At 50.5% G+C, this 27,450-nt stretch overlaps 1 protein-coding gene across 1 annotated transcript in view; it reads right to left on the reverse strand.

The window, feature by feature from the left end:
* LOC139258431 (myosin-7-like) overlaps positions 1–27,450 on the reverse strand; it is a gene marked incomplete at both ends in the record, with an annotated part of 135,436 nt that overhangs the window by 31,187 nt on the left and 76,799 nt on the right. Inside the window, 6 exon segments of the mRNA XM_070874781.1 lie at positions 11,442–11,645; positions 15,082–15,390; positions 17,820–17,944; positions 23,379–23,544; positions 24,388–24,571; positions 27,101–27,297. Coding sequence (XP_070730882.1) covers positions 11,442–11,645; positions 15,082–15,390; positions 17,820–17,944; positions 23,379–23,544; positions 24,388–24,571; positions 27,101–27,297 — 1,185 coding nt within the window.

Below are 27,450 nucleotides of genomic sequence, written 5' to 3' on the forward strand. Positions count from 1 at the left end.
CATGCCAACTTTCAATGCCTGATGTAACATGACACCCAGGTCTCGTTGCACCTCCCCTTTTCCTAATCTGTCACCATTCAGATAATAGTCTGTCTCTCTGTTTTTGCCACCAAAGTGGATAACCTCACATTTATTCACATTATACTGCATCTGCCATGCATTTGCCCACTCACCTAACCTGTCCAAGTCACCCTGCAGCCTCTTAGCATCCTCCTCACAGCTCACACCACCACCCAGTTTCGTGTCATCTGCAAACTTGGAGATATTACACTCAATTCCTTCATCCAAATCATTAATGTATATTGTAAATAGCTGGGGTCCCAGCACTGAGCCCTGCGGCACTCCACTAGTCACTGCCTGCCATTCTGAAAAGGACCCGTTTATCCCGACTCTCTGCTTCCTTTCTGCCAACCAGTTCTCTATCCACGTCAGTACATTACCCCCAATACCATGTGCTTTGATTGTGCACACTAATCTCTTGTGTGGGACCTTGTCAAAGGCCTTTTGAAAGTCCAAATACACCACATCCACTGGTTCTCCCTTCTCCACTCTACTAGTTACATCCTCAAAAAATTCTAGAAGATTTGTCAAGCATGATTTCCCTTTCATAAATCCATGCTGACTTGGACCGATCCTGTCACTGCTTTCCAAATGCGCTGCTATTACATCTTTAATAATTGATTCCAACATTTTCCCACTACTGATGTCAGGCTAACCGGTTGATAATTACCCGTTTTCTCTCTCCCTCCTTTTTTACAAAGTGGTGTTACATTTGCTACCCTCCAGTCCATAGGAACTGATCCAGAGTCGATAGACTGTTGGAAAATGATCACCAATGCATCTAGGGCCACTTCCTTAAGTACTCTGGGATGCAGACAATTAGGCCCTGGGGATTTATCGGCCTTCAATCCCATCAATTTCCCGAACACAATTTCCCATCCAATAAGGATTTCCTTCAGTTCCTCCTTCTCACTAGACCCTCGGTCCCCTAGTATTTTCGGAAGGTTATTTGTGTCTTCCTGAGTGAAGACAGAACCAAAGTATTTGTTCAATTGGTCTGCCATTTCTTTGTTCCCCATTATAAATTCACCTGAATCTGACTGCAAGGGACCTACGTTGGTCTTCACGAATCTTTTTCTCTTCACATATCTATAGAAGCTTTTGCAGTCAGTTTTTATGTTCCCTGCAAGCTTCCTCTCATACTCTATTCTCCCCCTCCTAATTAAACCCTTTGTCCTCCTCTGCTGAATTCTAAATTTCTCCCAGTCCTCAGGTTTGCTGCTTTTTCTGGCCAATTTATATGCCTCTTCCTTGGATTTAACACTATCCCTAATTTCCCTTGTTAGCCACGGTTGAGCCACCTTCCCCATTTTATTTTTACTCCAGACAGAGATGTACAATTGTTGAAGTTCATACATGTGATCTTTAAATGTTTGCCATTGCCTATCCACCGTCAACCCATTACGTATTATTTGCCAGTCTATCCTAGCCAATTCACATCTCATACCATCGAAGTTAGCTTTCCCTAAGTTCAGGGCCCTAGTCTCTGAATTAACTGTGTCACTCTCCATCTTAATAAAGAATTCTACCATATTATGGTCACTCTTCCCCAAGGGGCCTCGCACAACAAGATTGCTAATTAGTCCTTTCTCATTACACATCACTCAGTCGAGGATGGCCAGCTCTCTAGTTGGTTCCTCGACATATTGGTCTAGAAAACCATCCCTAATACACTCCAGGAAATCCTCCTCCACCGGTCCCTGAGGCGTGAGTCCGGGGAGCGTCCGAGGCCTATAAAGGCCGCGAGAGGCAGCGGGAGTGCGTGGTCGCTAAGCCGTGAGTCCGGGGATCGGTGAGAGGCCTATAAAGGCCCAGCTTGTGCAGCTACAGGGAGAAGGCAAAAAGAAAAGTGGAAAGCAATCAAAAGGTGACGTCACAGCCAAGGGGGTAAGTGATTGGCTGGTGATTGGTAAGTAGTTGTTGTTTTTCATTTCCTTATCAGTAAGGAACCTTTAGCATTGTTGTTGCCAATTTAAGTGTATCTAAGGGTTAAGTCATGGCAGGAGAGCTCGGACACGTGTTATGCTCCTCCTGAACTATGTGGGAAGTCAGGGACGCTTCCGCTGCCCCTGACGACTAAATGCGTGGGAAGTGCATCCGCCTGCAGCTCCTGACAGACCGCATTGTGGCACTGGAGCTGCGGGTGGATGAACTCTGGAGCATCCACGATGCTGAGAATTACGTGCATAGCACGTTTAGCGAGTTGGTCTTACCGCAGGCAAAGTGTACACAGCCAGATAGGGAATGGGTGACCAACAGGAAGAGCAGTGCAAGGAAGGTAGTGCAGGGGTCCCCTGCGGTCATCCCCCTGCAAAACAGATACACCACTTCATGACTCATCAGGGGAGGGCAGCAGCAGCCAAGTTCATGGCACCGTGGCTGGCTCTGCTGCACAGGAGGGCAGGAAAAAAAGTGGGAGAGCGATAGTGATAGGGGATTCAATTGTAAGGGGAATAGATAGGCGTTTCTGCGGCCGCAACCGAGACTCCAGGATGGTATGTTGCCTCCCTGGTGCAAGGGTCAAGGATGTCTCTGAGCGGATGCAGGACATTCTGAAAAGGGAGGGTGAACAGCTAGTTGTCGTGGTGCATATAGGTACCAACGATATCGGTAAAAAATGGGATGAGGTCCTACGAGACGAATTTAAGGAGCTAGGAGCTAAATTAAAAAGTAGGACCTCAAAAGTAGTAATCTCAGGATTGCTACCAGTGCCATGTGCTAGTCAGAGTAGGAATCGCAGGATAGCTCAGATGAATACGTGGCTTGAGGAGTGGTGCAGCAGGGAGGGATTCAAATTCCTGGGGCATTGGAACCGGTTCTGGGGGAGGTGGGACCAGTACAAACCGGACGGTCTGCACCTGGGCAGGGCCGGAACCAATGTCCGAGGGGGGAGTGTTTGCTCGTGCTGTTGGGGAGGAGTTAAACTAATATGGCAGGGGGATGGGAACCTATGCAGGGAGACAGAGGGAAACAAAATGGAGTCAGAAGCAAAAGATAGAAAGGAGAATAGTAAAAGTGGAGGGCAGAGAAACCCAAGGCAAAAAACAAAAAGCGCCACATTACAGAAAAATTCTAAAGGGGCAAAGTGTGTTAAAAAGACAAGCCTGAAGGCTCTGAGTCTCAATGCGAGGAGTATTCGGAATAAGGTGGATGAATTAACTGCGCAGATAGCAGTTAACGGATATGATGTAATTGGCATCACGGAGACATGGCTCCAGGGTGACCAAGGCTGGGAACTCAACATCCAGGGGTATTCAACATTTAGGAAGGATAGACAGAAAGGAAAAGGAGGTGGGGTGGCGTTGCTGGTTAAAGAGGAAATTAACGCAATAGTAAGGAAGGACATTAGCCTGGATGATGTGGAATCTGTATGGGTGGAGTTGCGGAATACCAAAGGGCAGAAAACGCTCATGGGAGTTGTGTACAGACCACCAAACATTAGTAGTGAGATTGGGGACAGCATCAAACATGAAATTAGGGATGCGTGCCATAAAGGTCCAGCAGTTATCATGGGCGACTTTAATCTGCACATTGATTGGGCTAACCAAACTGGTAGCAATACGGTGGAGGAGGATTTCCTGGAGTGTATTAGGGATGGTTTTCTAGACCAATATGTCGAGGAACCAACCAGGGAGCTGGCCATCCGAGACTGGGTGATGTGTAATGAGAAAGGACTAATTAGCAATCTTGTTGTGCGAGGCCCCTTGGGGAAGAGTGACCATACTATGGTAGAATTCTTTATTAAGATGGAGAGTGACAAAGTTAATTCGGAAACTAGGGTCCTGAACTTAAGGAAAGGTAACTTCGATGGTTGAGGCGTGAATAGGCTAGAATAGACTGGCAAACGATACTCAAAGGGTTGACGGTGGATAGGCAATGGCAAACATTTAAAGATCACATGGATGAACTTCAACACTTGTACATCCCTGTTTGGAGTAAAAATAAAACGGGGAAGGTGGCTCAACCGTGGCTAACAAGGGTAATCTTCTGGAATTTTTTGAGGATGTTTCCAGTAGAGTGGACAAGGGAGAACCAGTTGATGTGGTGTATTTGGACTTTCAGAAGGCTTTCGACAAGGTCCCACACAAGAGATTGATGTGCAAAGTTAGAGCACATGGGATTGGGGGTAGTGTGCTGACGTGGATTGAGAACTGGTTGTCAGACAGGAAGCAAAGAGTCGGAGTAAATGGAGACTTTTCAGAATGGCAGGCAGTGACTAGTGGGGTACCGCAGGGTTCTGTGCTGGGGCCCCAGCTGTTTACATTGTACATTAATGATTTAGACGAGGGGATTAAATGTAGTATCTCCAAATTTGCTGATGACACTAAGTTGGGTGGCAGTGTGAGCTGCGAGGAGGCTGCTATGAGGCTGCAGAGCGACTTGGATAGGTTAGGTGAGTGGGCAAATGCATGGCAGATGAAGTATAATGTGGATAAATGTGAGGTTATCCACTTTGGTGGTAAAAACAGAGAGACAGACTATTATCTGAATGGTGACAGATTAGGAAAAGGGGAGGTGCAACGAGACCTGGGTGTCATGGTACATCAGTCATTGAAGATTGGCATGCAGGTACAGCAGGAGGTTAAGAAAGCAAATGGCATGTTGGCCTTCATAGCGAGGGGATTGGAGTATAGGAGCAGGGAGGTCTTACTACAGTTGTACAGGGCCTTGGTGAGGCCACATCTGGAGTATTGTGTACAGTTTTGGTCTCCTAACTTGAGGAAGGACATTCTTGCTATTGAGGGAGTGCAGCGAAGGTTCACCAGACTGATTCCCGGGATGGCGGGACTGACCTATCAAGAAAGACTGGATCAACTGGGCTTGCATTCACTGGAGTTCAGAAGAGTGAGAGGGGACCTCATAGAAACGTTTAAAATTCTGACGGGACGGGACAGGTTAGATGCAGGAAGAATGTTCCCAATGTTGGGGAAGTCCAGAACCAGGGGTCACAGTCTGAAGGATAAGGGGTAAGCCATTTAGGACCGAGATGAGGAGAAACTTCTTCACCCAGAGGGTGGTGAACCCGTGGAATTCTCTACCACAGAAAGTCGTTGAGGCCAATTCACTAAATACATTCAAAAGGGAGTTAGATGTAGTCCTTACTGCTCGGGGGATCAAGGGGTATGGCGAGAAAGCAGGAATGGGGTACTGAAGTTGCATGTTCAGCCATGAACTCATTGAATGGCGGTGCAGGCTCGAAGGGCCGAATGGCCTACTCCTGCACCTATTTTCTATGTTTCTATGTTTCTATGGCCCCAAGTTTCCACACGCTACAAGACGGGCGCCCCTCCGAGCTGGGCGCCCGTTTTTCGCGCACAACGGCGCCTGAAAAAAAAACGCGCTATTCTCGAGCGCCCTGCAGCTCCTTGTCTGTTTGGCGCGGCGCCCGGGGGAGGGGCGGAGCCTACAACCCGCGCCGATTTTATAAGTGGGAGGGGGCGGGTACCATTTCAATGAGTTTTTTTTCCTGCCGGCAACCCTGCGCGTGCGCGTTGGAGCGTTCGCGCATGCGCAGTGTGAAGGAAACATTGGCACGCGGCCATTTTTTTTGTCGTTCTTTGTCGCTGTTTAATTGTTGAACATTTTTTAATAAAAGCACATTGCCATCAGCACATCAGCACCGAGGCTTCTTGCAGCAGTGAGAAGGCAGCAGGAAGCCTGAGAGAGTTGAGGCAGCCGTTTCCCGAGGGCCTCTCCCCCCGCTCCCCCCCCCCCCCCGCGGGAACGGCTGCCTCCTCCCTCCCTCCCATTCGCAGGGACGACGCCACACCGCTGAGCTGACTGAAGCACTTTCACACAGGTCGGAAGATGGTTTATTTCATCTTTTCTTTGCTTATAAATGTTTATTCAGGTTGGATTTATTTGTATAATATTTGTAGAAGTATAAATAAGGATTTATTGTAGAATTTAATGACTTCCCTTCCCCCCCCCACCTCGTTCTGGACGCCTAATTTGTAACCTGCGCCTGATTTTTTAACGTGTAGACAAGGTTTTTTTCAGTTCTACAAAAGCCTTCACTTGCTCCATTCTAAGTTAGTTTGGAGTACGTTTTCACTGTGGAAACTTTCAAATCAGGCGTCAGTGGCCGGACACGCCCCCTTTTGAAGAAAAAATTCTGTCCCAAAGTGGAACTGTTCTGACTGACGAGAACTGCAGGAAGAAAAATGTGGAGAATTGCGATTTCTAAGATAGTCCGTTCTCCACCAGTTGCTCCGAAAAATCAGGCGCAATTCATGTGCAAACTTGGGCCCATGGTTTCTAAATTAAGGATAGTGTTAAAGCAACAAACCTGAGGACTGGGAGAAATTTAGAATTCAGCAGAGGAGGACAAAGGGTTTAATTAGGAGGGGGAAAATAGAGTATGAGAGGAAGCTTGCTGGGAACATCAAAACTGACTGCAAAAGCTTCTATAGATACGTGAAGAGGAAAAGATTAGTGAAGACAAACGTAGGTCCCTTACAGTCAGATTCAGGTGAATTTATAATGGGGAACAAAGAAATGGCGGACCAATTGAACAAATACTTCGGTTCTGTCTTCACGAAGGAAGACACAAATAACCTTCCGAAGGTACGAGAGGACAGTGGGTCTAGTGAGAAGGAGTGACTGAAGGATATCCTTATTAGTCAGGTAATGGTGCTAGGGAAATTGATGGGATTGAAGGCCGATAAATCCCCGGGGCCTGATAGTCTACATCCCAGAATACTTAAGGAAGTGGCCCTAGAAATAGTGGATGCATTGGTGATCATTTTCCAACAGTCTATCAACTCTGGATCGGTTCCTATGGACTGGAGGGTAGCCAATGTAACCCCACTTTTTTAAAAAGGAGGGAGAGAGAAAACGAGTAATTATAGACCGGTTAGCCTGACATCGGCAGTGGGGAAAATGTTGGAATCATAAAGGATGAAATAGCAGGGCATTTGGAAAGCAGTGACAGGATCGGTCCAAGTCAGCATGGATTTATGAAAGGGAAACCATGCTTGACAAATCTTCTAGAATTTTTTGAGGATGTAACTAGCAGAGTGGACAAGGGAGAACCAGTGGATGTGGTGTATTTGGACTTTCAGAAGGCTTTTGACAAGGTCCCGCACCAGAGATTGTTGTGCAAAATCAAAGCACATGGTATTGGGGGTAATGTATTGATGTGGATAGGGAACTGGTTGGCAGACAGGAAGCAGAGAGTTGGGACAAACGGGTCCTTTTCAGAATGGCAGGTAATGACTAGTGGAGTGCCGCAGGGCTCAGTGCTGGGACCCCAGCTATTTACAATATACATCAACGATTTGGATAAAGGGATAGAGTGTAATAGCTCCAAGTTTGCAGATGACACTAAGCTGGGTGGCAGTGTGAGCTGTGAGGAGGATGCTAAGAGGCTGCAGGGTGACTTGGACAGGTTAGGTGAGTGGGCAAATGCATAGCAGATGCAGTATAATGTGGATAAATGTGAGGTTATCCACTTTGGGGCAAAAACACGAAGGCAGATTATTATCTGAATGGCGGCAGATTAGGAAAAGGGGAGGTGCAACGAGACCTGGGTGTCATGGTACATCAGTCATTGAAAGTTGGCATGCAGGTACAGCAGGCGGTGAAGAAGGCAAATGGTATGTTGGCCTTCATAGCGAGAGGATTTGAGTATAGGAGCAGGGAGGTGTTGCTACAGTTGTACAGGGCCTTGGTGAGGCCTCACCTGGAATATTGTGTTCAATTTTGGTCTCCTAATCTGAGGAAGGACATTCTTGCTATTGAGGAGTGCAGCGAAGGTTCACCAGACTGATTCCGGGGATGGCTGGGCTGTCATATGAGGAGAGACTGGATCAACTGGGCCTTTATTCACTGGAGTTTAGAAGGATGAGAGGGGATCTCATAGAAACATATAAGATTCTGACGGGACTGGACAGGTTAGATGCGGGAAGAATGTTCCCGATGTTGGGGAAGTCCAGAACCAGGGGACATAGTCTAAGGATAAGGGGTAAGCCACTTAGGACTGAGATGAGGAGAAACTTCTTCACTCAGAGAATTGTGAACCTGTGGAATTCTCTACCGCAGAGAGTTGTTGAGGCCAGTTCATTAAATATATTCAAGAGGGAGTTAGATGTGGCCCTTACGGCTAAAGGGATCAAGGGGTATGGAGATAAAGCAGGAAAGGGGTACTGAGGGAATGATCAGCCATGATCTTATTGAATGGTGGTGCAGGCTCGAAGGGCCGAATGGCCTACTCCTGCACCTATTTTCTATGTTTCTATGTTTCTAACGCATTGCTACCAGTTTGGTTAGACCAATCTATATGTAGATTAAAGTCGCCCATGATAACTGCTGTACCTTTATTGCACACATCCCTTATTTCTTATTTGGTGCTGTCCCCAACCTCACTACTACTGTTTGGTGGTCTGTACACAACTCCCACGAGCATTTTCTGCCCTTTGGTATTCCGTAGCTCCACCCATACAGATTCCACATCATCCAGGCTAATGTCCTTCCTTACTATTGCATTAATTCCCTCTTTAACCAGCAATGCCACCCCACGTTCCGAGCCTTGGTCACCCTGGAGCCATGTCTCCGTGATGCCAATTACATCATATCCGTTAACTGCTATCTGCGCAGTTAATTCATCCACCTTATTCCGAATACACCTCACATTGAGGCACAGAGCCTTCAGGCTTGTCTTTTTAACACACTTTGCCCCTTTAGAATTTGGCTGTAATGTGGCCCTTTTTGTTTTTTGCCTTGGGTTTCTCTGCCCTCCACTTTTACTATTCTCCTTTCTATCTTTTGCCTCTGTCTCCCTTTTATTTCCCTCTGTCTCCCTGCATAGGTTCCCATCCCCCTGCCATATTACTTTAACCCCTCCCCAACAGCACTAGCAAACACTCCCCCTAGGACATTGGTTCCGATCCTGCCCAGGTGCAGACCGTCCGGTTTGTACTGGTCCCACCTCCCCCGGAACCGGTTCCAGTACCCCAGGAATTTGAATCCCTCCCTTCTGCACCACCCCTCAAGCCACGTATTCATCTGAGCTATCCTGTGATTCCTACTCTGACTAGCACGTGGCACTGGTAGCAATCCTGAGATTACTTCTTTTGAGGTCCTACTTTTTAATTTAGCTCCTAGCTCCTTAAATTCATCTCGTAGAACCTCATCCCTTTTTTACCTACCTATATGCACCACGACAACTGGCTGGTCACCCTCCCTTTTCAGAATGCCCGGAACCCTCTCCGAGACATCCTTGACCCTTGCACCAGGGAGGCAACATACCATCCTGGAGTCTCGGTTGCGGCCGCAGAAACGCCTATCTATTCCCCTTACAATTGAATCCCCTATCACTATCGCTCGCCCACTCTTTTTCCTGCCCTCCTGTGCAGCAGAGCCAGCTACGGTGCCATGAACTTGGCTGCTGCTGCCCTCCCCTGATGAGTCATCCCCCTCAACAGTACCCAAAGCGGTGTATCTGTTTTGCAGGGGGATGACCGCAGGAGACCCCTGCACTACCTTCCTTGCACTGCTCATCCTGTTGGTCATCCATTCCCTATCTGGCTGTGTACCCTTTACCTGCGGTAAGACCAACTCACTAAACATGCTATTCACGTCATTCTCAGCATCGTGGATGCTCCAGAGTTCATCCACCCACAGCTCCAGTGCTGCAATGCGGTCTGTCAGGAGCTGCAGGTGGATGCACTTCCCGCACACGTAGTCGTCAGGGACAGCGGAAGCGTCCCTGACTTCCCACATAGTACAGGAGGAGCATAACACGTGTCCGAGCTCTCCTGCCATGACTTAACCCTCAGATACACTTAAATTGGCAACAACAGTGCTAAAAGGTTCATTGCTGATAAAGAAAGAAAAAGAACAACTGATTACCAATCACCAGCCAATCACTTACCCCCTTGGCTGTGACGTCACCTTTCGATTTCTTTCTACTTCTTTTTTGCCTTCTCCCTGTAGCTGCAGAAGCCACGCCTCTCCGACTCACCTCCCGAGCCTATCCGACGCACCACAAACTCCCGAGCCTCAAAGATGCTTTGGGCCTTTTTATAGGACTCTCCACGCACCTCACGAGTCTCTCCGACTCACCACGACCTCCTGAGCCTCAGCGACGCATTGAGCCTTTTTATCGGCCTCTCAGACGCGCCACGAAAGTAGAGCAGGGAGAGAGAGAGAGAGAGAGAGAGAAGGAAGTGGAGAGCGGGAAAAAATATAAGATGTGATGCAGGGAAAGAGGGAGAGGGAGAGCAAGAGACAGAGAAGGAGATAGCGAGAGACAGGGAAAGAGAGGAAGGGATGGAGAGAAAGGGAGAATCTTCCTGGGTCTTGCGAATATACATAGATGACCTGGAAGAGGGGACAGAGTGTAGTGTAACAAAATTTGCAGATGGCACAAAGATTAGTGGGAAAGCGGGTTGTGTAGAGGACACAGAGAGGCTGCAAAGAGATTTGGATAGGTTCAGCGAATTGGCGAAGGTTTGGCAGATGGAATACAATGTCGGAAAGTGTGAGGTCATCCACCTTGGGGGAAAAAAACAGCAAAGGGGAATATTATTTGAATGGGGAGAAATTACAACATGCTGCGGTGCAGAGGGACCTGGGGGTCCTTGTGCATGAATCCCAAAAAGTTAGTTTACAGGTGCAGCAGGTAATCAGGAAGGCGAATGGAATGTTGGCCTTCATTGCGAGAGGGATGGAGCACAAAAGCAGGGAGGTCCTGCTGCAACTGTACAGGGTATTGGTGAGGCCGCACCTGGAGTACTGCGTGCAGTTTTGGTCACCTTACTTAAGGAAGGATATACTGGCTTTGGAGGGGGTGCAGAGACGATTCACTAGGCTGATTCCGGAGATGAGGGGGTTACCTTATGATGATAGATTGAGTAGACTGGGTCTTTACTCGTTGGAGTTCAGAAGGATGAGGGGTGATCTTATAGAAACATTTAAAATAATGAAAGGGATAGACAAGATAGAGGCAGAGAGGTTGTTTCCACTGGTCGGGGAGACTAGAACTAGGGGGCACAGCCTCAAAATACAGGGGAGCCAATTTAAAACCGAGTTGAGAAGGAATTTCTTCTCCCAGAGGGTTGTGAATCTGTGGAATTCTCTGCCCAAGGAAGCAGTTGAGACTAGCTCATTGAATGTATTCAAGTCACAGATAGATAGATTTTTAACCAATAAGGGAATTAAGGGTTACGGGGAGCGGGCGGGTAAGTGGAGCTGAGTCCACGGCCAGATCAGCCATGATCTTGTTGAATGGCGGAGCAGGCTCGAGGGGCTCGATGGCCTACTCCTGTTCCTAATTCTTATGTTCTTATGTTCTTATGTTCTTAGCTCTCCCCAGAGGCTGAACCGCCCCCTCCACTCAAGCCGGTGAGTTGTGTGGACAGCCAGGTGGTCCTCAGTACCTGAGAGTGGAGGAGTTGGACCCTCTCGCTGCTCTCGATCAGCTCCGTCTCCGCCAACTTGCGCGCTCGCTCGGTCTGCTCGATCGCGGCCCTGAGCTCCTCCAGCTCCGCCATTAGCAGGTTGTTGCGGCGCTCGATGATGGCAATGTTCTCCTTCAGGTCATCGTTGCCCCTCAGAGCATCGTCCAGCTGCAGTTGGGTGTCCTGCGGGAGAAGGTGGACAAAATAGCACCGTAATAATTGGTCGTTGTAGGTAAGGAATCAATTCTCACTCATTGTGCCCGGCAGGGGTCTGAGCTGAATGGGAGAAGGTTGGTCAACATAGCACCGTAATAATTGGTCATTGTAGGTAAGGAATCAATTCTCACTCATTGTTCTCGGCAGGGGTCTGAGCTGAATGGGAGAAAGTTGGCCAACATCCTTTTGTAATAATTGATCATTGTAGGTAATGGATCAAATCTCATTCATTGCACATGGCAGGGGTCTGAGCTGAATGGGAGAAGGTTAGTCAACATAGCACCGTAATAATTGGTCATTGTAGGTAAGGAATCAATTCTCACTCATTGTGCCCGGCAGGGGTCTGAGCTGAATGGGAGAAAGTTGGTCAACATCCTTTTGTAATAATTGATCATTGTAGGTAATGGATCAAATCTCATTCATTGCACATGGCAGGGGTCTGAGCTGAATGGGAGAAGGTTAGTCAACATAGCACCATAATAATTGGTCATTGTCGGTAAGGAATCAATTCTCACTCATTGTACCCGGCAGGGGTCTGAGCTGAATGGGAGAAAGTTGGTCAACATAGTACCATCAACATAGCACCATAATAATTGGCCATTGTAGGTAAGGAATCAATTCTCACGCATTGTACCCGGCAGGGGTCTGAGCTGAATGGGAGAAGGTTGGTCAACATAGCACCGTAATAATTGGTCATTGAAGGTAAGGAATCAATTCTCACTCATTGCACCCGGCAGGGATCTGAGCTGAATGGGAGAAAGTTGGTCAACATAGCTTTGTAGTAATTGGTAATTGTAGGTAAGGGATCAAAGCTCATTCATTGCACCCAGCAGGGGTCTGAGCTGAATGGGAGAAGGTTGTTCAACATAGCACCTTGATATGTGGTAATTGTAGGTAAGGAATCAATTTTCACTCATTGTACCCAGTAGGGGTCTGAGCTGAATGGGAGAAAGTTGGTCAACATCGCTCCGTAATAATTGGTCATTGCAGGTAATGGATTAAATCTCATTCATTGCACATGGCAGGGGTCTCAGCTGAATGAGAGAAAGTGGACAACACAACACCTTGACACGTGGTAACTGCAGCAAATTGATCAATTCTCATTCATTGCGCACAACAGGGGTCTTAGCTGAATGAACATACTGGGTGAACAGCATGCTCCTACACTGAGGAGCCAGGCTCAGAATCATAGAACGGTTACAGCACAGAAGGAGGCCGTTCGGCCCATCGAGCCCGTGCCGATTCTCAGTCAGTCTCACTCCCCCGCCCTTTCCCCGTGGTCCTGTACATTTATTTTCCTTCAGCTACGTATCCAACTCCCTTCTCGAAGCCTCAATTGAGTCTGCCCCCTCCACCCTTTCAGGCAGCGCATTCCAGATCCTAACCACTCGCTGCATGAAAACGTTTATCCTCGTGTCGCCTTTGGTTCTTCTGCTAATCGCCTTAAATCTGTGTCCTCTGGTTCCCGACCCTTCCAGCCAATGGGGAACAGTTTCTCTCGATCGACTCTATCCAGATCCCTCATGATATTGAACATCTCGATCAAATCTCCTCTCAACCTTCTCTGCTCCAAGGAGAACAGCCCCAACTTCTCCTTAGAAACATAGACAATAGGTGCAGGAGTAGACCATTCGGCCCTTCGAGCCTGCACCACCATTCAATAAGATCATAGCTGATCATTCCCTCAGTACCCCTTTCCTGCTTTCTCTCCATACCCCTTGATCCCTTTAGCCATAAGGGCCACATCTAACTCCCTTTTGAATATATCTAACGAACTGGACCCAACAACTTTCTGTGGTAGAGAATTCCACAGGTTCACCACTCTCTGAGTGAAGAAGTTTCTCCTCATCTCGGTCCTAAATGGCTTACCCCTTATCCTTAGACTGTGTCCCCTGGTTCTGGACTTCCCCAACATCGGGAACATTCTTCCTGCATCTAACCTGTCCAGTCCCGTCAGAATTTTATATGTTTCTATAAGATCCCCTCTCATTCTTCTAAATTCCAGTGATTATAAGCCTAGTCGATCCAGTCTTTCTTCATATGTCAGTCCTGCCATCCCGGAATCAGTCTGGTGAACCTTCGCTGCACTCCCTCAATAGCAAGAATGTCCTTCCTCAGATTAGGAGACCAAAACTGAACACAATATTCAAGGTGTGGCCTCACCAAGGCCCTGTACAACTGCAGTAAGACCTCCCTGCTCCTATACTCAAATCCTCTCGCTATGAAGGCCAACATGCCATTTGCTTTTTTCACCACCTGCTGTACCTGCATGCCAACTTTCAATGACTGATGTACCATGACACCCAGGTCTCGTTGCACCTCCCCTTTTCCTAATCTGTCACCATTCAGATAATATTCTGCCTTCCTGTTTTTGCCACCAAAGTGGATAACCTCACATTTATTCACATTATACTGCATCTGCCATGCATTTGCCCACTCACCTAACCTGTCCAAGTCACCCTGCAGCCTCTTAGCATCCTCCTCACAGCTCACACTGCCACCCAGCTTAGTGTCATCTGCAAACCTGGAGATATTACACTCAAGTCCTTCATCTAAATCGTTGATGTGTATTGTAAATAGCTGGGGTCCCAGCACTGAACCCTGCGGCACTCCACTAGTCACTGCCTGCCATTCTGAAAAGGACCCGTTTATCCCGACTCTCTGCTTCCTGTCTGCCAACCAGTTCTCTATCCACGTCAGTACATTACCCCCAATACCATGTGCTTTAATTTTGCACACCAATCTCTTGTGTGGGACCTTGTCAAAAGCCTTTTGAAAGTCCAAATACACCACATCCACTGGTTCTCCCTTGTCCACTCTACTAATTACATCCTCAAAAAATTCTAGAAGATTTGTTAAGCATGATTTCCCTTTCATAAATCCATGCTGACTTGGACCGATCCTGTCACTGCTTTCCAAATGCGCTGCTATTACATCTTTAATAATTGATTCCAACATTTCCCCCACTACCGATTTCAGGCTAACCGGTCTATAATTACCCGTTTTCTCTCTCCCTCCTTTTTTAAAAAGTGGGGTTACATTAGCTACCCTCCAGTCCATAGGAACTGATCCAGAGTCGATAGAATGTTGGAAAATGACCACCAATGCATCCACTATTTCTAGGGCCACTTCCTTAAGTACTCTGCACGTCACTGAATTCCCTCCTCCACTGGTACCATTATGGTCAATCTCCTCTCCGCGCTCTCCAAGGTCCCCAAAACCCTTCCACGCACGCAAGAAAGAACGGCGGGCGTGTCGTGCACTGCAAGATCCCACTGGCATTCTTCTCTCCCCCACTGCCCAGCCCCTTCCGACCCAAGTCTTGAGCCCGGCGACTCTCTCTCGTGTACCGCCACCCAGGGGCGGGGAAGAGCCCCGCCCCTTCTACGGCCCCGCACCTCACCTTCAGACCGCTGTGCAAAATCTTCACTTGCTTCTGCCCCTCGCTGGCCTGCCGGTTGGCCATGCTCAGCTGGACCTCCATCTCGTTGAGGTCACCCTCCATCTTCTTCTTCACCCTCATGGCCTCGTTGCGGCTCCGGGTCTCCGCCTCCAGCGAGGTCTGCAGGGTATCCACCACCCGCTGCTGGTTCCTCTTGGCCTGCTCCATCTCCTCGTCCTTCTCCGCCAACTTGCGCTCCATGTCCGCCTTGATCTGGTTGTACTCCAGCTGAGCCCGGAGGATCTTGCCCTCCTCGTGCTCCAGGGTGGCCTGAGACAGGAGAGAAACGGGTGATTGAACCGCAAACACGTTCCCTTCCCTCCGACCGCCTTCCGTGTTTCCCCCTGGTCCAATCGTCTCAGCCCAACACCAACCATCGGCCAATCATCTCAACCGCACCACCAACCATCGGCCAGTCATCTCCCGCCAACACCAACCTTCGACCAATCATCTCAGCCCAACACCAACCATCGGCCAATCATCTCCTGCCAACACCAACTATCCACCAATCATCTCCCGTCAACACGAACCATCGACCAATCATCTCCCGCCAACAACAACCATTAACCAATCATCTCCTGCCAACACCAACCATCGACCAATCATCTCCCGCCAACACCAACCTTCGACCAATCATCTCAGCCCAACACCAACCATCGGCCAATCATCTCCCGCCAACACCAACTATCGACCAATCATCTCCCGTCAACACGAACCATCGACCAATCATCTCCCGCCAACAACAACCATTAACCAATCATCTCCTGCCAACACCAACCATCGACCAATCATCTCCCGCCAACACCAACCATCGACCAATCATCTTCCCCCAACACCAACCATCGACCAATCACCTGCCCCCAATACCAACCATCGACCAATCACCTGCCCCCAATACCAACCATCGACCAATCACCTTGCCCCAACACCAACCATCGACCAATCAACTCCCACAACGCCAACCATTGGCCAATCACCTGCACCCAACACCAACCATCGACCAATCATCTCCTGCCAACACCAACCATCGACCAATCACCTTGCCCCAACACCAACCATCAACCAATCAACTCCCACAACGCCAACCATCGACCAATCATCTCCCGCCAACACTAACCATCGGCCAATCACCTGCACCCAACACCAACCATCGACCAATCATCTCCTGCCAACACCAACCATCGACCAATCACCTGCCCCCAATACCAACCATCGACCAATCACCTGCCCCCAACACCAACCATCGACCAATCATCTCCCGCCAACATCAACCATCGACCAATCACCTGCCCCCAATACCAACCATCGACCAATCACCTGCCCCCAACACCAACCATCGACCAATCATCTCCCGCCAACATCAACCATCGACCAATCACCTGCCCCCAATACCAACCATCGACCAATCACCTGCCCCCAACACCAACCATCAACCAATCATCTCCTGCCAACACCAACCATTGACCAATCATCTCCCGCCAACACTAACCATCGGCCAATCACCTGCCCCCAACACCAACCATCGACCAATCATCTCCCGCCAACACCAACCATTGGCCAATCACCTGCACCCAACACCAACCATCGACCAATCATCTCCTGCCAACACTAACCATCGACCAATCCTCTCCCCTAACATCAACCATCGACCAATCATCTGCACCCAACACCAACCATTGACCAATCACCTCCCCCAATATCAACCATCGACCAATCATCTCCCGTCAACACCAACCATCGACCAATCTTCACCCGCCAACACCAACCATCAACCAATCACCTGCCCCCAACACCAACCATCGACCAATCACCTGCCCCCAACACCAACCATCGACCAATCGTCTGCCCCCAACACCAACCATCGACCAATCGTCTCCCGCCAACACCAACCATCGACCAATCGTCTCCCGCCAACACCAACCATCGACCAATCACCTGCCCCCAACACCAACCATCGACCAATCACCTGCCCCCAACACCAACCATCGACCAATCCTCTCCCATAACACCAACCATTGTCCAATCACCTGCCCCCAACACCAACCATCGACCAATTACCTGCCCCAAACACCAAACATCGACCAATCACCTGCCATCAACACCAACCATCGACCAATCACCTGCCCCCAACACTAACCATCGACCAATCACCTGCCACCAACACCAACCATCGTCCAATCCTCTCCCACAACCCCGACCATCGACCAATCACGTGCCCCCAACAGCGATCAGCGATCAACCATCGGCCAATCACCTCCCGCCAACACCAACCATCGACCAATCACCTGCCCCCCAACCCCGACCATCGACCGATCACGTGCCCCCAACAGCGACCATCGACCAACCATCGGCCAATCACCTACCCCCCCATCCCCGACCCGCCCACAGGCGTTCAAAGCTCCCGCACTCCGAGGGAAGCATCACCCTCACGACCTGCCGTGCCCCGGGGGTCAGACCTCGCTGGGAAATCCCGAGCAGGGGACGTGGGGGCGGCGGGGGGGGGGGGGGCGAGGGGAGAGGAATCTTCCCGCGAGATCTGCGCCCGGTCACCCCGCGGCCATGCCCACCCCCGAGGCCACGCACGGGCGGGACAGGAGAGACCCCTGTGGCCATAACGCCCAGCGGTACATTTCCTCCCTCACCAATCGCACGGGCGGGACGGGCAGACGAGGCCAATCCTGGTCGATCAGCTCCTTTACCTCCGCCTCCTCCAGGGCGCTCTGCAAGTCCTGCTTCTCCTGCTCCAGCTGTTTCCTGATCTTCTCCAGCTCGTGGACACTCTTCCCGCCTTCGCCCAGCTGTTCCGTCAAGTCCGAGATCTCCTCTGGAGAGACAGGAAGCAGGGGGAGGGAGGTGGAACCAGTTTAGTCACCGCTGATTGGCCGAGTTCCCGACAGTGCGGCGCTCCCTCAGTACTGCCCCTCCGACAGCGCGGCGCTCCCTCAGTACTGCCCCTCCGACAGCGCGGGGCTCCCTCAGTACTGCCCCTCCGACAGTGCAGCGCTCCCTCAGTACTGCCCCTCCGACAGTGCGGCGCTCCCTCAGTACTGACCCTCCGACAGTGCGGCGCTCCCTCAGTACTGACCCTCCGACAGTGCGGCGCTCCCTCAGTACTGCCCCTCCGACAGCGCGGGGCTCCCTCAGTACTGCCCCTCCGACAGTGCAGCACTCCCTCAGTACTGCCCCTCCGACAGTGCGGCACTCCCTCAGTACTGCCCCTCCGACAGTGCGGCGCTCCCTCAGTACTGCCCCTCCGACAGTGCGGCTCTCCCTCACTACTGCCCCTCCGACAGTGCGGCGTTCCCTCAGTACTGCCCCTCCGACAGTGCGGCGTTCCCTCAGTACTGCCCCTCCGACAGTGCGGCGCTCCCTCAGTACTGCCCCTCCGACAGTGCGGTGCTCCCTCAGTACTGCCCCTCCGACAGTGCGGCGCTCCCTCAGTACTGCCCCTCCGACAGTGCGGCGCTCCCTCAGTACTGCCCCTCCGACAGTGCGGCGCTCCCTCAGTACTGCCCCTCCGACAGCGCGGGGCTCCCTCAGTACTGCCCCTCCGACAGTGCAGCACTCCCTCAGTACTGCCCCTCCGACAGTGCGGCGCTCCCTCAGTACTGCCCCTCCGACAGTGCGGCGCTCCCTCACTACTGCCCCTGCCTCACCTCATCTGCTGCTGAAATTCTTATCCGTGCCTCACAGAATCACAGAACCACAGAAATTTACAGCAGGGAAGGAGGCCATTCCGGCCCATCATGTCCGTATTGTGCCGGCCGACCAAGAGCTACCCAGCCTAATCCCACTTTCCCGCTCTGGGTCCGTAGCCCTGTGGGTTACGGCACTTCAGGAGCACATCCAAATGTGGTGAGGGTTTCTGCCTCTACCCCCCTTTCAGGCCGTGAGTTCCCCCCCAGACCCCCACCACCCTCTGGGTGAAGACATTTCCCCTCAAATCCCCTCTAAACCTCCCCCCCTCCCCAATTACTTTCAATCTCTGCCCCCTGGTTGTTGACCCCTCTGCCCAGGGAAACAGGTCCGTCCTATCCACTCTATCCAGGCCCCTCATCATTTTATACACCTCAATCAGGTCTCCCCTCAGCCTCCTCTGTTCCAAGGAAAACAGACCCCAGCCTATCCAATCTTTCCTCATCGCTAAAATTCTCCAGTCCCGGCAACGTCCTGGTAAATCTCCTCTGTACCCTCTCCAGTGCAACATCCTGGTACATCTCCTCTGTACCCTCTCCAGTGCAACATCCTGGTAAATCTCCTCTGCACCCTCTCCAGTGCAACATCCTGGTAAATCTCCTCTGTACCCTCTCCAGTGCAATCACATCCTTCCTGTAATGTAGTGACCAGAACTGTGCACGCAGTACTCCAGCTGTGGCCTAACCAGTGTTTTATACAGTTCAAGCATAACCCTCCCTGCTCTTGTATTCCATGCCTCGGCCAATAAAGGCAAGTATTCCGTATGCCTTCTTAACCACCTTATCCACCTGGCCTGCTACCTTCAGGGATCTGTGGACCTGCACTCCCAGGTCCTTTGTTCCTCTACACTTCCCAGTGTCCTACAAGATGAATTTAGGGAGCTAGGAGTTAAATTAAAAAGTAGGACCTCAAAAGTAGTAATCTCGGGATTGCTACCAGTGCCACGTGCGAGTCAGAGTAGGAATCGCAGGATAGCTCAGATGAATACGTGGCTTGAGCAGTGGTGCAGCAGGGAGGGATTCAAATTCCTGGGACATTGGAACCGGTTCTGGGGGAGGTGGGACCAGTACAAACCGGACGGTCTTCACCTGGGCAGGGCCGGAACCAATGTCCGAGGGGGAGTGTGTGCTAGTGCTGTTGGTTAGGGGTTAAACTAATATGGCAGGGGGATGGGAACCAATGCAGGGAGACAGAGGGAAATAAAATGGGGGCAGAAGCAAAATATAGAAAGGAGAATAGTAAAAGTGGAGGGCAGAGAAATCCAAGGCAAAAAGGGCCACATTACAGCAAAATTCTAAAAGGACAAATTATGTTAAAAAGGCAAGCCTGAAGGCTCTGAGTCTCAATGCGAGGAGTATTCGGAATAAGGTGGATGAATTAACTGTGCAGACAGCAGTTAACGGATATGATATAATTGGCATCACGGAGACATGGCTCCAGGGTGACCAAGGCTGGGAACTCAACATCCAGGGGTATTCAACATTTAGGAAGGATAGACAGAAAGGAAAAGGAGGTGGGGTGGTGTTGCTGATTAAAGAGGAAATTAATGCAATAGTAAGGAGGGACATTAGCTTGGATGATGTGGAATCGGTATGGGTGGAGCTACGGAATACCAAAGGGCAGAAAACGCTAGTGGGAGTTGTGTACAGACCACCAAACAGTAGTAGTGAGGTTGGGGACAGCATCAAACAAGAAATTAGTGATGTGTGCGATAAAGGTACAGCAGTTATCATGGGCGACTTTAATCTACATATAGATTGGGCGAACCAAACTGGTAGCAACACGGTGGAGGAGGATTTCCTGGAGTGTATAAGGGATGGTTTTCTAGACCAATATGTCGAGGAACCAACTAGGGAGCTGGCCATCCGAGACTGGGTGATGTGTAATGAGAAAGGACTAATTAGCAATCTTGTTGTGCAAGGCCCCTTGGGGAAGAGTGACCATAATATGGTAGAATTCTTTATTAAGATGGAGAGTGACACAGTTAATTCAGAGACTAGGGTCCTGAACTTAAGGAAAGGTAACTTCGATGGTATGAGATGTGAATTGGCTAAAGTAGACTGGCAAATGATACTTAAAGGGTTGACGGTGGATAGGCAATGGCAAACATTTAAAGATCACATGGATGAACAACAATTGTACATCCCTATCTGGAGTAAAAATAAAACAGGGAAGGTGGCTCAACCGTGGCTAACAAGGGAAATTAAGGTTAATGTTAAATTCAAGCAAGAGGCAAATAAATTGGCCAGAAAAAGCAGCAAACCTGAGAACTGGGAGAAATTTAGAATTCAGCAGAGGAGGACAAAGGGTTTAATTAGGAGGGGGAAAATAGAGTATGAGAGGAAGCTTGCAGGGAACATAAAAACTGACTGCAAAAGCTTCTATAGATATGTGAAGAGAAAAAGATTAGTGAAGACAAACGTAGATCCCTTGCAGTCGGATTCAGGTGAATTTATAATGGGGAACAAAGAAATGGCAGACCAGTTAAACAAATACTTTGGTTATGTCTTCACGAAGGAAGACACAAATAACCTTCCGGATGTACTAGGGGACCGAGGGTCTAGTGAGGAGGAGCAACTGAGGAAAATCCTTATTAGGCGGGAAATTGTGAAGGGAAATTGATGGGATTGAAGGCCGATAAATCCCCGGGGCCTGATAGTCTGCATCCCAGAGTACTTAAGGAAGTGGCCCTAGAAATAGTGGATGCATTGGTGATCATTTTCCAACAGTCTATCAACTTTGGGTCAGTTCCTATGCACTGGAGGGTAGCAAATGTAACACCACTTTTTAAAAAAGGAGGGAGAGAGAAAACAGGGAATAATAGACCGGTTAGCCTGACATTGGTGGTCGGGAAAATGTTGGAATCAATTATTAAAGATGTAATAGCAGCGCATTTGGAAAGCAGTGAGAGGATCGGTCCAAGTCAGCATGGATTTATGAAAGGGAAATCATGCTTGACAAATCTTCTAGAATTTTTTTGGGATGTAACTAGTCGAGTGGACAAGGGAGAACCAGTGGATGTGGTGTATTTGGACTTTCAAAAGGTTTTTGACAAGGTCCCACACAAGAGATTGGTGTGCAAAATTAAAGCACAAGGTATTGGGGGTAATACACTGATGTGGATAGAGAACTGGTTGGCAGACAGGAAGCAGAGAGTCGGGATAAACGGGTCCTTTTCAGAATGGCAGGCAGTGACTAGTGGGGTGCCGCAGGGCTCAGTGCTGGGACCCCAGCTCTTTACAATATACATTAATGATTTAGTGTAATATCTCCAAGTTTGCAGATGACACTAAGCTGGGTGGCGGTGTGAGCTGTGAGGAGGATGCTAAGAGGCTGCAGGGTGACTTGGACAGGTTAGGTGAGTGGGCAAATGCATGGCAGATGCAGTATAATGTGGATAAATGTGAGGTTATCCACTTTGGGGGCAAAAACAGGAAGGCAGAATATTATCTGAATGGTGACAGATTAGGAAAAGGGGAGGTGCAACGAGACCTGGGTGTCATGGTACATCAGTCATTGAAAGTTGGCATGCAGGTACAGCAGGCGGTGAAGAAGGCAAATGGCCTGTTGGCCTTCATAGCGAGGGGATTTGAGTATAGGAGCAGGGAGGTCTTACTGCAGTTGTACAGGGCCTTGGTGAGGCCTCACCTGGAATATTGTGTTCAGTTTTGGTCTCCTAATCTGAGGAAGGACGTTCTTGCTATTGAGGGAGTGCAGCGAAGGTTCACCAGACTGATTCCCGGGATGGCGGGACTGACATATGTAGCAAGACTGGATCGACTTGGCTTATATTCACTGGAATTTAGAAGGATGAGAGGGGATCTCATAGAAACATATAAAATTCCGACGGGACTGGACAGGTTAGATGCGGGAAGAATGTTCCCGATGTTGGGGAAGTCCAGATCCAGGGGTCACAGTCTAAGGATAAGGGGTAAGCCACTTAGGACCGAGATGAGGAGAAACTTCTTCACTCAGAGAGTTGTGAACCTGTGGAATTCTCTACCGCAGAGAGTTGTTGAGGCCAGATTGTTGGATGTATTCAAAAGGGAGTTAGATGTGGCCCTTACGGCTAAAGGGATCAAGGGGTATGGAGAGAAAGCAGGAAAGGGGTACTGAGGGAATGATCAGCCATGATCTTATTGAATGGTGGTGCAGGCTCGAGGGGCCGAATGGTCTACTCCTGCACCTATTTTCTATGTTTCTATGTATCTATGTTTCTCAGTGTCCGACCATTTAATGTGTGTTCCCTCGCCTTGCTAGCCCTCCCCAGATGCATTCCCTCACACTTCTCCGAATTAAACTCCATTTGCCACTGCTCTGCCCACCCGCCATCGATATCTTCCTGCAGTCTGCAGCTTTCTTCTTTGTTATCAACCACACGCCCGATGTCAGTGTCATCTGCAAACTTCTTAATCATACCCCCGACATTCAAGTCTCGATCGTTGATGTATACCACAAAAAGCAAGGGACCCAGCACTGAGCCCTGCGGAACCCCACTGGAAGCAACCTTCCAGTCACAGAAACACCCATCGACCATTACCCTTCGATTCCTGCCCTCCTACCTTGCAGGATCTTGTTCTCTCGCTTGAGTGTCTCCAGATGGTCCAAGGCTTCCTCGTAAGCGTTCTTCAGCTTGAAGAGCTCGGTGCTGAGCGAGCGAGCATCCTTCTGGGCAGCCTCCAGCTCACTCTGTGACTCCTCGTATTTCTGTTTCCACTCCGACAACACCTAGTGGAAGGGAAAATGTTCAGGGTTCAATTCAGCACTCCCTCAGTACAGCCCCTCCGACAGTGCGGCACTCCCTCAGTACTGCCCCTCCGACAGTGCGGCGCTCCCTCAGTACTGCCCCTCCGACAGTGCGGCGCTCCCTCAGTACTGTCCCTCCGACAGTGCGGCGCTCCCTCAGTACTGCCCGTCCGACAGTGCGGCACTCCCTCAGTACTGCCCCTCCGACAGTGCGGCTCTCCCTCAGTACTGCCCCTCCGACAGTGCGGCTCTCCCTCAGTACTGCCCCTCCGACAGTGCGGCGCTCCCTCAGTACTGCCCCTCCGACAGCGCAGTACGGCACTCCCTCAGTACTGCCCCTCCGACAGTGCGGCGCTCCCTCAGTACTGCCCCTCTGCCAGTACGGCGCTCCCTCAGTACTGCCCCTCCGACAGCGCAGTACGGCATTCCCTCAGTACTGCCCCTCCAACAGTACGGTGCTCCCTCAGTACTGCCCCTCTGACAGTGCGGCACTCCCTCAGTACTGCCCCTCCGACAGTACGGCGCTCCCTCAGTACTGCCCCTCCGACAGTACGGCGCTCCCTCAGTACTGCCCCTCCGACAGTACGGCGCTCCCTCAGTACTGCCCCTCCGACAGTGCGGCGCTCCCTCAGTACTGCCCCTCCGACAGTGCGGCACTCCCTCAGTACTGCCCCTCCGACAGTACGGCGCTCCCTCAGTACTGCCCCTCCGACAGTGCGGCGCTCCCTCAGTACTGCCCCTCCGACAGTGCGGCATTCCCTCAGTACTGCCCCTCCGACAGCGCAGTACGGCGCTCCCTCAGCACTGGGCTAGCGGGGGACCGACCTTGTCAAAGTTCCTCTGCTTCTTGTCCAGGGCTGCGGCGGCTGCGTTGGAGCGCTCCACGTCGATCATCAGGTCCTCGATCTCGTTCTGGAGCCGGTGTTTGGTCTTCTCCAGCGAGGAACACTTGGCGTTTACAGCTTCCACCTGCTCCTCCGCCTCCTGTAGCCTCTGGGCCAGCTTCTTCCTGCGCGGGAGGAGGGCGGAGGGCGGGGCGGGGGGAGAAACCGAAAGGTTTGGCGAGGCACCACCCGGTCAATCAGCCGCGTCACTCGCCAGAGCCGCCGACACCCCAACCTCCCCCATTCTCACCCACTAGGGGGCGTCCCTCCTCCCCTCGCTGTGGGTGCCTGCGCCCCCAGACTGTGGGGGGAGGGGGCATCATACCGGCGGGATATTCGACTGTGGGAGGAGGCACCTCTGGCAAAACGGCCCCCGCTGGGCCCCCACCCTCACCCCGAGTGCCCCCCTCCACTCCCATTGGCACATTCGAGGGAGGCCGAGGTGTGGAGTGCAGGCGGGATATTCGACTGTGGGAGGGAGCAGCGGGACTTTCGAACCCTCCTCGCCCTCCTCCATGATCAAGGGTTTTGAAGGAGCATTGAAGGAGCACTAACAATGTCCCATCAGTGGATAGTCAAGGGGCTATACGGGAGAGGAAGTTAACACAATCACAATCACTAAGGAGGTGGTACTCAGTAAGATAACGGGACTAAAGGCAGATAAATCCCCTGGACCTAATGGCTTGCATCCTCGGGTCTTAAGAGAAGTAACGGCAGGGATAGTGGATGTAATTTACCAAAATTCCCTGGATTCTGGGGAGGGCCCAGCAGATTGGAAAACCACAAATGTAACGCCCCTATTTAAAAAAGGAGGCAGACAGAAAGCAGGAAACTATAGAGCAGTTAGCCTAACATCTGTGGGTGGGAAAATGTTGGAGTCCATTATTAAAGAAGCAGTAGCAGGACATTTGGAAAAGCAAAATTCGGTCAGGCAGAGTCAGCATGGATTTCTGAAGGGGAAGTCATGTTTGACAAATTTGCTGGAGTTCTTTGAGGATGTAACGAACAGGATGGATAAAGGGGAACCAGTGGATGTGGTGTATTTGGATTTCCAGAAGTCATTTGACAAGGTGCCACATAAAAGGTTACTGCACAAGATAAAAGTTCACGGGGGTGGGGGTAATATATTAGCATGGATAGAGGATTGGCTAACTAACAGAAAACAGAGAGTCGGGATAAATGGTTCATTCTCGGGTTGGCAACCAGTAACTAGTGGGGTGCCACAGGGATCAGTGCTGGGGCCCCAACTATTTACAATCTATATTAACGACTTGGAAGAAGGGACTGAGTGTAACGTAGCCAAGTTTGCTGACGATACAAAGATGGGAGGAAAAGCAAATTGTGAGGAGGATACAAAAAATCTGCAAAAGGACACAGACAGGCTCAGTGAGTGGGCAAAAATTTGGCCGATGGAGTATAATGTGGGAAAGTGTGAGGTCATGCACTTTGGCAGAAAAAAATCAAAGAGCAAGTTATTATTTAAATGGAGAAAGATTGCAAAGTGCCGCAGTACAGCGGGACCTGGGGGTCCTTGTGCATGAAACACAAAAGGTTAGTCTGCAGGTACAGCAAGTGATCAGGAAGGCCAATGGTATCTTGGCCTTTATTGCAAAGGGGATGGAGTATAAAAGCAGGGAAGTCTTGCTCCAGTTATACAGGGTATTGGTGAGGCCACACCTGGAGTACTGCGTACAGTTTTGGTCTCCGTATTTACGAAAGGATATACTTGCTTTGGAGGCAGTTCAGAGAAGGTTCACTCGGTTGATTCCGGGGATGAGGGGGTTGACTTATGAGGAAAGGTTGAGGAGGTTGGGCCTCTACTCATTGGAATTCAGAAGAATGAGAGGTGATCTTATCGAAACGTATAAGATTATGAGGGGGCTCGACAAGGTGGATGCAGAGAGGATGTTCCCACTGATGGGGGAGACTAGAACTAGGGGGCATGGTCTTAGAATAAGGGGCCGCCCATTTAAAACTGAGATGAGGAGGAATTTCTTCTCTCGGAGGGTTGTAAATCTGTGGAATTCTCTGCCCCAGAGAGCTGTGGAGGCTGGGTCATTGAATATATTTAAGGTGGAGATAGACAGATTTTTGAGCGATAAGGGAGTGAAGGGTTATGGGGAGCGGGCGGGGAAGTGGAGCTGAGTCCATGATCGGATCAGCCATGATCGTATTAAATGGCGGAGCAGGCTCGAGGGGCCGAATGGCCGACTCCTGCTCCTATTCCTTATGTTGTTCTGCTCTGATGTAAAACCTCTCCTGAGGCCCAGCCTAGAACGAGTAAGTTCGACGACAAGTTTGGAAAGTTTTGATTGAGAGCAAAGGTATCCTCTTCGAAACAGGAACCCAGTGGTTATATGGCAAAATAAGTTCACATTTTTTGTGGTGTATATCCATGCAATTTATGTATAATAATTACTTGTTTAGATTACTTCTTCATTCAGGAGGGAGAAGTGTAATATACAGCGCCACCTAGTGGATTCCTGCTCCACCCAGTGGACTACTGCTCCGCCCAGTGGAGTACTGCGGTACTGCAGCCAGTGCTGTAAATACAATAAATGCATCGTGTGACTCGGTCACCTGACACGTTCCTGTGTTCGGGGCCATCTTGTAAGTGTGTGTTTGTGAAGTGGCGGAGACGATGTTACACGTACTTGGCCTCCTCCAGCTCCTCGGTGCGCTGGATGGCGTCGGTCTCGTACTTGGTCCTCCAGGCCGCCACCTCGGAGTTGGCCTTGGACAGCAGTCGCTGCAGCTCCCCCTTGGCCTCCTGCTCCTCCTCGTACTGCTCGCGCAACAGGTCCGAGTCATGGCGGGCCGACTGCGCCGCGTGGGCTAGGGCGTTCTTGGCCTGTGGGGCGGGGGAGGGGGAGGGGGAGGGGGAGGGGGAGGGGGGGAGGGGGAGGGAGAGGGGGAGGGAGGGAGAGAGAGAGGGAGAGGGGGAGGGAGAGAGGGAGGGGGAGGAGGAGGAGGGGGGAGGGAGAGAGGGAGGGGGAGGGAGAGA

This window comes from Pristiophorus japonicus, unplaced genomic scaffold (assembly GCF_044704955.1).
Source record: "Pristiophorus japonicus isolate sPriJap1 unplaced genomic scaffold, sPriJap1.hap1 HAP1_SCAFFOLD_981, whole genome shotgun sequence".
Lineage (NCBI taxonomy): Eukaryota > Metazoa > Chordata > Chondrichthyes > Pristiophoridae > Pristiophorus > Pristiophorus japonicus.